Consider the following 13,310-nt stretch of genomic DNA (forward strand, 5'->3'; position numbering starts at 1 on the left):
CAAAAACCTCCGATAGGCGTACACAGCATCAGATCAGATTGTGATTGGGACATCGCACGATTCTGGACTTGTCCCAACCTGCCGGCTCAGGAGATTGACCTTGTAAGTAAATATAACCAAACAGTGCTTATAGAATAGCAAACAGTATTTTACCTCATCTCAGCTTGCAACCGATTCTTTATACTTTATAAAATTACTGTGAACACGCAGCAATACAACCAACGTGATTAAATTATTATTAAAGATTTCGGATGGCGCGTTGATTAAGTTATTCGTACTTACTCCTTTTCACTGTCTAATTTCTCCTTCTATAACTACTCCTTTCCCCTTAATTTTCTCTCCCCTCAACGTAGCGGCAGTTTGACTCTGTAATTAGCGTGGCTCGTGAACGCTGCGACCGATTCGTGGACGCCCAATCCCACACACGCTCTTTCTCGCGAATCCATTCTGGTTTGTAAATCGATGCAGGCGAGGTGGCCAGCCTGCACCATGCAGCACATTCAAGGTAAATATTCGCCCTGCAATGGATTTCTAATTTTCAATTATGTTCGTTAATTGGTGAATTTCTACTCTTGATCTTTTATATTATTCTTGTCTATCTGCGAGCATATTATTATCATCACTCATTTATTATTGCAGCAAAGTGTTATTAGTCTACAATCCGATCCAAACTATGCCCGACTGACTCAAGTCATTGACTATTTATTAATTCCATATCATGGATTGGCTTTGCTAGAAACTGGACTATCAATTAAAGTCACACCATCATATTTTAAACCCCTTAACCGTAGGAACACCACTAACATTTACACATTTCCGGATGGCATTTTGTCTCTGGATCACACGAGAAAGCAAGCCGTATGTGACTTCCGCTGAGTGACCCCCGTGGCCAGGCTCACCGATGGGGCTCAGGACCCTCTCCCCCCCCCCCCTGTGGCCAGGCTCACCGGTGGGCTCAGGGCCCTCTCCCCCCCCTGTGGCCAGGCTCACCGGTGGGCTCAGGGCCCTCTCCCCCCCCTGTGGCCAGGCTCACCGGTGGGGTCAGGGCCCTCTCCCCCCCCCCCCCCTGTGGTCAGGCTCACCGGTGGGCTCAGGGCCCTCTCCCCCCCTGTGGCCAGGCTCACCGGTGGGCTCAGGGCCCTCTCCCCCCCTGTGGCCAGGCTCACCGGTGGGCTCAGGGCCCTCTCCCCCCCCTGTGGCCAGGCTCACCGGTGGGCTCAGGGCCCTCTCCCCCCCTGTGGCCAGGCTCACTGGTGGACTCAGGGCCCTCTCCCCCCCCGCCCCCTGTGGCCAGGCTCACTGGTGGACTCAGGGCCTTCTCCCCCCCTGTGGCCAGGCTCACTGGTGGACTCAGGGCCCTCTCCCCCCCTGTGGCCAGGCTCACTGGTGGACTCAGGGCCCTCTCCCCCCCCCCCTGTGGCCAGGCTCACTGGTGGACTCAGGGCCCTCTCCCCCCCCCCCCTGTGGCCAGGCTCACTGGTGGGCTCAGGGCCCTCTCCCCCCCCCTGTGGCCAGGCTCACCGATGGACTCAGGGCCCTCTCCCCCCCCCCTGTGGCCAGGCTCACCGGTGGGCTCAGGGCCCTCTCCCCCCCCCTGTGGCCAGGCTCACCAATGGACTCAGGGCCCTCTCCCCCCCCCCCGTGGCCAGGCTCACTGGTGGGCACAGGGCCCTCTCCCCCCCCTGTGGCCAGGCTCACCAGTGGGCTCAGGGCCCTCTCCCCCCCCCTGTGGCCAGGCTCACCGGTGGGCTCAGGGCCCTCTCCCCCCCCTGTGGCCAGGCTCACCGGTGGGCTCAGGGCCCTCTCCCCCCCCTGTGGCCAGGCTCACCGGTGGGCTCAGGGCCCTCTCCCCCCCCGTGGCCAGGCTCACCGGTGGGCTCAGGGCCCTCTCCCCCCCCCTGTGGCCAGGCTCACCGGTGGGCTCAGGGCCCTCTCCCCCCCCCCTGTGGCCAGGCTCACCGGTGGGCTCAGGGCCCTCTCCCCCCCCTGTGGACAGGCTCACTGGCGGTGGGCTCAGGGCCCTCTCCCCCCCCCCCTGTGGCCAGGCTCACCGGTGGGCTCAGGGCCCTCTCCCCCCCCCCTGTGGCCAGGCTCACCGGTGGGCTCAGGGCCCTCTCCCCCCCCTGTGGCCAGGCTCACCGGTGGGCTCAGGGCCCTCTCCCCCCCCTGTGGCCAGGCTCACCGGTGGGCTCAGGGCCCTCTCCCCCCCCTGTGGCCAGGCTCACCGGTGGGCTCAGGGCCCTCTCCCCCCCCCTGTGGCCAGGCTCACCGGTGGGCTCAGGGCCCTCTCCCCCCCCCTGTGGCCAGGCTCACCGGTGGGCTCAGGGCCCTCTCCCCCCCTGTGGCCAGGCTCACCGGTGGGCTCAGGGCCCTCTCCCCCCCCGTGGCCAGGCTCACCGGTGGGCTCAGGGCCCTCTCCCCCCCCTGTGGCCAGGCTCACCGATGGGCTCAGGGCCCTCTCCCCCCCCCTGTGGCCAGGCTCACCGGTGGGCTCAGGGCCCTCTCCCCCCCCCTGTGGACAGGCTCACTGGCGGTGGGCTCAGGGCCCTCTCCCCCCCCCTGTGGCCAGGCTCACCGGTGGGCTCAGGGCCCTCTCCCCCCCCCCCTGTGGCCAGGCTCACCGGTGGGCTCAGGGCCCTCTCCCCCCCCTGTGGCCAGGCTCACCGGTGGGCTCAGGGCCCTCTCCCCCCCCTGTGGCCAGGCTCACCGGTGGGCTCAGGGCCCTCTCCCCCCCCCTGTGGCCAGGCTCACCGGTGGGCTCAGGGCCCTCTCCCCCCCCCGTGGCCAGGCTCACCGGTGGGCTTAGGGCCCTCTCCCCCCCCCCCCCCCCGTGGCCAGGCTCACCGGTGGGCTCAGGGCCCTCCCCCCCGCCCCTGTGGCCAGGCTCACCGGTGGGCTCAGGGCCCTCTCCCCCCCCCTGTGCCCAGGCTCACCAATGGGCTCAGGGCCCTCTCTCCGTGCTGCCGATGAGGCGGCTGGCCACCCGGCTCGGCGCACGATAATGATCAAAAACCGCGTTCAACTTCACCGACGCACGCGACAAAACGCGCCCTTTCAAGCAACCATCGATTCTCATCTTTGTAGCGACGTTTCCCTTTGCAGCGTCCTCCCACGCCACCTACTTCATTTTCACCTGACGTTTGAAACGACCAAACAAAAATAAAGCATCTTCTTGGTTCTTTCGGTAAAGTCACGTAGAAGGGAAGTAATAAACTAATACAATAGCATCACAGGGAGGGGATAGGGGTAGCATTAATAAAGGGAAGAAGTGTTAATAGTATGTAGCTGCAGTAACTAAAACCACCACGTAAACAACTAAAGTATAAACTCCTGATAAAACACAAGATCCAGGTCCGATTCAACACAGTACATAAAATCCGTGATCTGGTCCCGTCTGTAAAAGATGTGGTTCCAGATATACAGCACCCTGGCGTCTACAAACTAAGTTGCCTCTGTGGTACGAGTTACATTGGAGAAACCAAACGACATGTGATGCTGCTAATCCTGCATAATGCACGGGCAAAGTAGTACTAATCACATACCTGCATTTCCCATATCCCCTCCCTTGGATGCTGCTAATCCTGCATAATGCACGGACATAAGTAGTACTAATCACATACCTGCATTTCCCCTAAATATGCTAAATTCCTCTTGATATGCAAATTCTTTTGTCAAGACGCCCTTTCCCCCCCCCCCTTCCAACCCAGCTTATATATATGCTCCAAGGACGTGTGCTGTTTCATTCAGACGCTGTCGCCTCGACAGACCTGGTTTCACATGAGGACGGCTGCTTGCGTTGTGGCCGAAACGTCGTGAGAATTATTTTATTATGTTTTATTTTTATTATTTTATTACTTCCCTTCTGCGTGACTTTACCGAAAGAATCAAGAAGATGAATCCCTGCAGTCACGAAAGCTTTAAATCGAAAAATAAAGCAATTAAACCGTATGGACCAGTTACTTCAGAGTCTGTGTCCACAAGTTGCGAACCCATTGTCTCTTGTAACATGGAAGCTCCCATTATGTCATCATATCTGTAACCAAAGATAAGGAAGCTGGGCGTTTGTTTCTTGTCAAGCAGCATTTCTTGACACAATGAAGACGGTCCTTAAACTGTTTGGCAATTTTGAAGATTACTGCCGGGTCTGAAGTGCCGATGCACAGATTACCTCCGCACTGACAAGGCTACGTTCAGTGCGAAGTGAAACTAGACGCTGATTGTTTCAGTGCAGGCCCATTACCATTAATATACCCCCACTATTCCCATGGTAATGGTGCTGGGCTGCCCCCACCCACTCAAATCACGTGATTCTGCCGTCTCTCCGTACGCACCCAGATGCCATTATTTACCTAGTTCCTCCTTGCCATGGAATGCAAAAAAGAGGATACATTGTGACCACGTGTTCTTGCCCATTTGATATTTAAGCCAACAAACACATGGTCGGGTAGCTCAATGCTCCCCTTCCTTTTTTCATTAAGAGTCTATGCTAGAAAAAAAATAAGAAGAATACAGGAGAATCACTGCCTTCTATATAAAATCTTTTTTTTTATAAAGAGCAATTAACAAGGATGCCTTTGAAGACGCGGCGAGAGACAAAGATTCGAGGCTGCTGAGTGATGCCACGCGCAGGAGGCTGCAAGATGCCGGACGCATGACCGGGGGGTGAATGGTGCCTGGATGCGGAGGACAGTGATGGAGGGAACACCGGGAGGAGCTCGGGGAAGAACAACACCGCGATCTGACTGGACCTCAATCTCCAAACACTGGACACCAAACAGCAAAACAATGGAGGGGATGGAAGCCGTATAAGCTGACGGGCACAGCGGCGGACGGAGCAAGTGGCGGAGACACCGCGAGGAGTGACGGAAACGACCCAAAAGTAGCGAGGCACAACGTGCGAAGGAGACGCTTCAACGTGACAGTTTGCGGGCGGAGCAATTCTCCAGCAGCCGGTAGACGGGGAGGGAGCTCACCTTGGAGGAGGTGGGCGTGTCGTCGGGGTTTCCGTTCTCCGTCATGGCGCCGCCTGGCACCACGAGTCGTCGGCCCGTGCGCGGCTCGGGAGAATCTGTCGGCACACGGGATGCAAGCATCCGGTTACTGGACGCGCCTAACCGGTAACCGTGGAGCTCAACCGGACATGAGCATACCGTCCAAATAAATAAATAAATCGGCCCACACAGAGGCGGTGGTTTGATTTGCACAGCCGTTCAAGTGATCTCCGTGCAAAATTACCAAATTACCACCACAAATATCCCATGACATTATTTGCAAGATGGGGGCGGAGGCGGCTACGACAGGGTGGTGTCACAAACGATCCGACCTCGCGAACACAACACAATGCGGTAATTATCAAACTACGGCATAATTATGAAAGTTCTGTAAACAGATTAAAAAATTAGGAATACTGTCCTGTAAATGTGTTAGCATACATTTACAGTACAGCCATTTACAGCACAGCCTTCTGCTGACGAGAAACTAAATGTCGACACCAGTCTAGTTTTACTTGTCTTGAAGCAATGCTGCTGAGCACTTCCAGAAGACAGTGCGGTATATTGTGTTGTGTAAAAAATATTTGTTGTGAAGAGATGGACATGTGAAGGCGACATTGTAGGCTGTCTGTTGGTAAAATAACTCAACAGGAATTTCCAGGTATCAGGAATTGAACATGAACATAGACCTACAACCTCACAGCCGTAGGTCCCAGGTTACGCTCACTCTCTCGAAAGCAATGCACCTGCATCACATCCACGGTGAAAACATACCGAGGATACCGAAGAAGTTTTTTTTTTTACGATGGTTGCTGTAACACCTTGGGGCAATTTATATAATAACCACATGGACACAAACTTTCTATTGTCTTGGCTCTACGTGCGTTATACTTCTCCCACCCTACAAAATAATGAGAAAAGCTAATTCTGCTGACGCAATGGGCCCGAATGCTGCAGCGTCAGCTCAGCTGCAAACATTAAATCAGGGTAGGTGTCAAGATGCCTTCGGATTTTGTTGTTGCTGTTATCTTTAAGTGGATTGCACCTCGGCGGCCGGTGTTAGCATGCAGCCTAGCCTGCGTGACCAGCCGAGATTGAGAATCACTCTGCCCCCAGCCTCACTTGCCGACATTACCCTCCGAATGCGCGCTCGATTCAATGTAAAAAATGCCTCGCCTATTTGCCGAAAGTTACAAATAATCCGCTGTATTATCTCACAGGATAAACATTCGCTGGCTTGGTGGATTGTGAGCGCACTATCGTTTTTTTTCCAGCAGGGAGGGAGGTGGGGGTGTAAAGACGCATCAATTAATTAATATTGATTTTTTTAAGCTCATCATAAAAGCATCACAATCGCGTGGTGAACAATCAATGCTTTTCAATTTGCACACGCTCTACGTAATGGGTTTTTTGTGACCCCGGTAGCCACCAAGGGCCGCTACATTTGCAACAAATATAAAAAAGAGAGACCAAATACTTGAATCCTATCTCGAATCCTTAATCACGACATTTATGGGAGTCACCCAGGGGGCGAATCATTACCTCTAATTTTTCAGATCGGAATGTCTTAATGGTAACCTTCACCCCAGTTTAATTCTCACTACGTCCCATCAGCAGTGTATAGCCTCCTCATGGAGCGTACGTAGCCCAACCGTGCTAATCAGGTGTGGAGGGAAGGACAACCAACTTAACACAAGCAAAAAAAACACGCAAAAATGCCAATAAGCAACCCAATGCTACGAGCATCATCCATCGAACACTGGCATGACTCGCTGGCAAGGCCATCTGACTCAGGGTAGAAACGGCAGCCGAGCTGCACGACACTCGCTATTCAACCCCGCAAGGTGTGGTTACGTACGGTGCGAAAGAAGTTCAACATACATACATACATAGTCTGTTCTCCTATAACGCTGCATATTGTTTCCATAACGCGAATTGGATATAATGCGATTAATGTATCAGGGAACGCATTTTTTACAAAGCGGATGCAAATTGGATAAAACGCGATTGAGTGAACGGAACTATGTCGCGCGAGGTAGGAATAAGCAGTTGTACGGCTGCCTCGGCATAGCATCGCACGAGGCGGGATGCTGCTGGATGCTTCTTGATGCTACCCACGCGCCGCAGTCTTTGTTCAGCCTGCGTACGCATCTCACGTGTTATCGCCGACTGGGCTTGACCCTATATCATATATTATTCATTACAACGCGTTTTTTCCATAACGTGGAGTTCTCCAGGAACGCGTTGTAGGAGAACAAGACTGCACTTGCTCCACGTGCGACACCCTGGGCCTCTGCCACCCCTGCGTCTCGACGGACGCTCGCGGGCAACCGTGGAAGCTAATTAGTTGAGGGGTCTTAAGCGACGCGTCTGTGCAGGCATTCGGACCTTCATCTGCGCGTGGACAACGACGCGTGCGTACAGATGATATTAAGTGCCCCCACTTACATTTAATTGTGTGTGCGCCCATAAGGTCCTCCTGAGGATCAATTCCAGCTGTCCTTCAACGACACGCCAAGTAGCGATCACAGCAGATGCTATGCAATTGACACCGAGGCAAAATGCGTGTGCCGGTGGGGGGACGGTGGTCAGCGTTACACCGATGTCAGATTTAAATTAACGTTCTACTTTGCGTCTGGCTACGCGAGCTGTGAAGGGAGGGGCGGGGAGGGGCGGCGCCCTGCGTCTCTGCGGTACGCGGCACCGTTGCGGTGAGGGCCGCGCCTGGCAGGACAGGGTGCGCAAGGCAGCCAGTCTCTCCCGGATTGCATGACGCTCGTTGCCGCGAAAGGGAAGCGCAACATGGCGCAAAGCCTCTCCTCGGGTGTGTCGTGGCCTGCTAGAAGGCACGATGCCCTTCTATGAGAGGCAGCCACTTCCCACGTGCATCCCAGATGAACGGTGGGATTTTTGTTGGTTCATCTTACGCCGATTTGGCTGTGTTCCATCACGATCGGTAAAAGCAGTGCGGGAGTTCCCAACTTGTACTGTCTGTGCTTTTTCGTGGCCTTTCACTCCCCTTCAATCCGGACAATCCGAAATCATTGTTCATTGTGAAATCTGAGTGGCGGCAGCGATTGATGCCACTCATGCTGCAGGCCCTCGACTCTCCCCACCATGCCATTCCTCACCGCAGCAGCGCTCTCTCCATAGCACCACTGTGGCCACTGTCGACCGTGTAAACCTGTGCAGGCTACACATTTTTTTTCTTCTTATCCTGAAATTTTATGTAAAATTAAACGTCTTTTTTAAAATATAAATACAAGTCGATCCATGTATAGATACCCCTGTAAAGAAATAAGTGAGAAATCTTCTTTTTATATTTCAAGGCCTCTCCACGTCTCCCACCGGTCTCAACGGACTTGAATCTTTTAGCACGCCCTTCCGTGACGCACGAAGCCATCGCCTTCACAGTACTCAATCGCTCGTTGAGAATAAAGTGAGATGGCTGTTAGGAATCAACGGGGCATCCGTAAATAAATGTGAAATTTTCGTCTCTGAAATGTACGCGCGACCGTCTCTCCTTTTTAAAGAGCGTTCGGTGACATGTCAGGGATCTGTGTAATCCTCTCAAGTTTACGGGAAGTAAAAAAAGCACATTCAGGTCATTACAACAATCGGGGACTTCTTTCTTAAAAAGTGTTCACGCTGTAGGCTAAAACTTTAAAAACAAAATCATCGTTCGTCACCGGATACGAAAAGCCACGCGAGGTATTTGTTCAGATAAATAGCAACTAACGTCTGTCAGCCCCATTAGCTCAACTTCATTTTTCCCCGAAATGAAATGCAAACAACGAGTTTCACCTTCCCTCACTGTCTGAACAAAGAGAACCGATAATCCTTACTTTATGGACTATTTATCGGTGCGTACGTCGATTTAGCGACATGTCCTGGTCATAGAACGCCAGCTACCAATGACAACTCACAAATATCACTGGTACAACATTTTTAATTACAGTCTCACCGAGTTGTTTGCAATGCTTGCTTAAAAAAATAAAAAGAGGCAAGTTTGGTTACCCCTGCGTGGCAAACGTGGGCGGCCTCATACCGTCGCTGTCTCGTTATACTCCAATTCAACTGGGTCAAATGTCAGAGCGGACGGTTCGTTGAGAATATTGAATTATTAATATCATCCATGTAAATACCAGCCGGTGTGACGGAGGGCCACACAGTACGAAATGTTACCGTTCCGTTTACTTTCGTGAGTCAGCAATGTTGACCGACTGCGAACGGAGCTGTCTCGAGACTCTAAACGCATCCATTTGCATGGTAATGGCCATTTACATTTCATGAACTATACCATATCCAGCTGCGAGGTTTCAAGATCGTTGGATGTTTTGGAAGCATTCAAATTGATTTGTGTCGATTCCCTGCTCATTTTCGTCAAACGTGCAGGTAAACGACACTTGCGTGGTTTCTGGGCTCTCTTCCGAGACGCAAATTGTCCTCAGTCCCTCCGCTGCTGTCCGCGGCGAGACCTCGCCATCAAACTAAAAACACGGCCACAGGCGTGCCATGCTAACGCCCTACGCAGGTCCACACCGCAGTGGCGGTTGCGCCCCCCAATCAAGCCCACTGCTCACCGCCTCCCCCCATCCCATGGTTTGCTCAAACACGTCCATCAAACTTTCGGCGGGGATTCTCTCGGGCGTGTTCCCTCCTTTGACTGCCATTCCATCGTTAGTCTCGACCGCCGGCCATCATCCCGGGCTGCAACTCAACCTGCCCACGCCCACTCTTCTCATTCGATGTTAATCTTCCCTTGATGTCCACTCTGCTACTTGAAGGAAAAGAATACCAAACCAATAATGGAAAGTTGGTAAAACGCCCAGAAAATTATGTTAGATATAATGGAAGCGCCGGTGCCTATGATAAATTCCACGTGCGGCTCAATCATGATCGAATGTAGGATAGTAGACACAGGACACTACAGAGCCCTTTACAAGTAATTTCTCCAGCACGGTATCCATGCCGAAGCCTGTGCCCCCCCTCCCACACATGAAAGACCACTGCACCCCCTTTGGGTGGGGCTCACGCGAGCCACAGGGTGAGAACTGCTGCATTGCAGAGGACCCGTTATAACAATTTAGGGGGGGAAATGTCTAGAACCCGTCCAGAGCAGGTTTGCAAAAAAGAACCCCTTTGACAAAAGACAAAATGGAATGAATTTAAAATGCCTCTGAACGAAGAGGCAGTCGATGCAGTCAAGACGTTTCAATGCACGTTGTTGTACATTCTTGAGCACCGAATTGAAACGTTGCACAGGTTTCCAGCTCTTGAAACCCAGGTGAAGGCTGTTTGTCGAGTGCTTCATCAGAGCACACCGCCACTTCTCTGTGCACGAGAACGTAACTCGTTTGACCCTGCACCGCTTGAACATAATGAGATAGAAATCTGCATTCTCTCACGTGCACTAGAGGTAACATCTTGTACCAAAGGGCCGAACGTGTGTTTTTTACACACCATACGTATAGCGGCAGACAATTCATTGGAATAAATATCAGGGCCCTTTAAATACATTTTGCCTGTAAGTCTGCCACAACGTGCTCCTCTGCAAGTGTACGGTGACCCATGTCCATGCCCCTGACCTTGACGCGGTTCGTTTCCCAGGCGTGCAAAGAGGTGCAAGTAAACACCTGGCCGTTGAGGGAGCTCCACGTCCCGACATGTGACTCACGGTGTTAGTGCATTGGGCGCTGTGTGCTGGGGTATGGACGGCGCATTTCTTGCCCGCGCGCGATAACGATTAACGGGCGCGAGAACACCGCTCGTCATCGTTGCTTGGGGTTCACCAGGAAATTCCATTACTTATCGAGCGAGTGAGAATCCGCAGAAAAAAAGGCAAAAAGTCGCATTTGACACCAGGACATTTCCGCTTCGCAATGTTTTGGGCGTGACACCGTGCGAGTAGCAGTAAGAAAATTCAATTAAACGTTCAATCAGAGGCTCAGAATTATTCCATGTCCCTTTGCAAAGCGCGGATGTATGACACAGAGGCACGGAGTAATGCAATACCTTAAAACACATGCAACAAAAAATCTCGGTGTATGGTGATTGCTATCACACGCACTATTCTGCTGCCCTGTTGCTATAGTATTCACGCAGTCACTTGTTCATTCAGTTTATTTAAGTTGTTTTGTTAATTAGATACGAGATCTTGAGGGACAACGTAGATCGCATTTGCAAGGAGTGACTCGAGTCACCAAAATTACATGTGGACTTCTTTTTCACCGTACGTAGCCAACCGTGCTAATCGGAGGTGCGAAAGCAGAGCGATGAAGATAATTACGAGTGCGCCATAAAACTCTCTCTTGCATCACGTTCCGTGGCCCCTAGCGGAAATTGCTTTGTAGCTGTCGAGATTAAAAAAGGGACCGTTGGACGGCAGCACGGGCACGGGGAAATTACGCATTTATTAAAAAAAATGTTAAACAGAGAGGGTGGAGTTGAACAAAGAAATGTGAGCTCATTTGAAACAGGGAGAGAGAGGGATGGAAATTTGTGAAAGTGCACCAATGCGAGACCCTCCCCCACGTCAGAGGCAGTCATTGCACGTTCTTGCGGGCAGGCCGGGGTCACACGGCTCTGTGAAGGGAAGCCAACTTGCATTACCCCCACAGCACAAGCAGATGTAGGCTGCCCCGGGAGCACACAGGGCAGCCTCCATCTGCACGCGGCTGCACCCATGCTCCCCCCACCCGCCCCCCCACGTCCTCTCCCAACTTCCCCGTGCTTCCCATAGACATATTTACGACGTCTCGTGTCCAGCCCCAGCTCACTAGGCTTAGTTACAAGAGCTGGCTGGAAGTGGCTCGTGGCTCAAACAACGGACTCTTTGTAAACTCGTCAGAATCGGCACCTTATATTTCGACTGGAGGAGGAATCCGATGAGCTATGAAGCTCTTTTTCGCAGATGTCTCAGATATGGGCACGGGGGCAGCAAAGTTACAGCGGCAAACGATACAAAATGCACAATAGGAGTGCAAGAAACATGAATAAAAACAGATATTAATGATATAAGTCTGGTTTATAAAGCTTCGGCAAGGCAGCAAAAAGAGCAACAAAACAATCCCAGGCCACACCACACAGCCGCAGTAGCCGCTCGATAAAATGGCCACATCAACATTGAACTACTTGTTGAGTTATTATCACGCGTGGAGGAGAAATTACACTTACCAAATGCTTTTGGGCAATTAGTCAGTGACGTCCCTAAAAAGGCGCAGGAGACAGATTTTCACCTCGCAGGTACAAGTCCCATTCCCTCTCCCTGTATGGCCGCTCCATACCAACCCCGACTACAGGCACCCACGCAGCTGGCTGCTCCTGCTCGATTCACAAAGCGATGTTGCACCAATCGCTTTGAGAATGTACCGAGGTGCATCCCCTCTGGGCTGGAGATTTGCGCCGGCGTAGGAGATTAAATGTACGTATGTACGTATGTTGAACTTCTTTCGCAACCGTACGTCGCCAACAGTGCTAATTGGAGGTGCGGGGGGGGGAAGACAACATACTAAACACAAAAAGCAGTTCTAAAAAAAATCGCTTTCAATCTAGAATCCCACCCCCCCGGTGTAGGAGTTGAGATTAACCCCGTGTAGGAGTATTCAACTGTGTACAATCCTGACAAATCTCACTCGGCACCACCGATCTCACATTCGATAGCAGCTAACCCTGCAATAGGCCGTGAACATTTTCAACCTGCTTCTCGCCTGTGCTACGTAATTGCAAAATGTTCTTCAGACTCTTTTTCTTGTAAGTATGCCAAGAAAGCGAAATAAGCACATTATGAAAATGGACATTACATTTTATTCCAGATTGAAAAGAGGATCGGCGTCGCGGTGAATTTGGTTTGCAGTGGCGGTAGCAGGCGATGACAGGGCTCCTATGGGCCTTTACCCTCTCATCGGCTCCATCACCCACGGTGACACTGTGGGTGGCACCGTGGCTGACATTGCGAGTGACACCGCACGTGACACTGTGGCTGACATCAGACGATGTTTATAAAAAACAAATGTAGGTGATTTGCAGTAAATTTTTCAGCCCAGAGATTTTTGGCCAATATAATGACATTATATGTGTGTGTGATTAACTATAGGAAGTAACTGGAGGAAGCCCATAGAGAACAGTTGGAGAACATACAAACTCCACACTAAAAGGCACCCAAGTTGGGAATCGAACCCGGGCCGTTCTTGGTGTGAAGCATACGTGTTACCCCAGTGACACCTTGCCAACCAATATCAATCAATGTTAAAACAAACAAAAAAACTGAACTATTTTTAAATCCTTTATATTAAGTTCGCGTGCTTGCTTGCTTAGGAC

At 51.9% G+C, this 13,310-nt stretch overlaps 1 protein-coding gene across 6 annotated transcripts in view; it reads right to left on the reverse strand.

The window, feature by feature from the left end:
• Window positions 1-13,310, reverse strand: part of LOC144724456 (ras GTPase-activating protein nGAP-like) — a 589,022-nt gene that overhangs the window by 210,492 nt on the left and 365,220 nt on the right. For all 6 annotated transcript variants that reach the window (XM_078603594.1, XM_078603592.1, XM_078603590.1 and 3 more), the window contains one exon: window positions 4,974-5,068. In XM_078603594.1, the coding sequence (XP_078459720.1) occupies window positions 4,974-5,068 (95 nt within the window). The remainder of the gene's footprint in view (window positions 1-4,973; window positions 5,069-13,310) is intronic.

This window comes from Lampetra planeri, chromosome 20, assembly GCF_965212315.1.
Source record: "Lampetra planeri chromosome 20, kcLamPlan1.2.h2, whole genome shotgun sequence".
NCBI classification, from domain to species: Eukaryota; Metazoa; Chordata; class Hyperoartia; order Petromyzontiformes; family Petromyzontidae; genus Lampetra; species Lampetra planeri.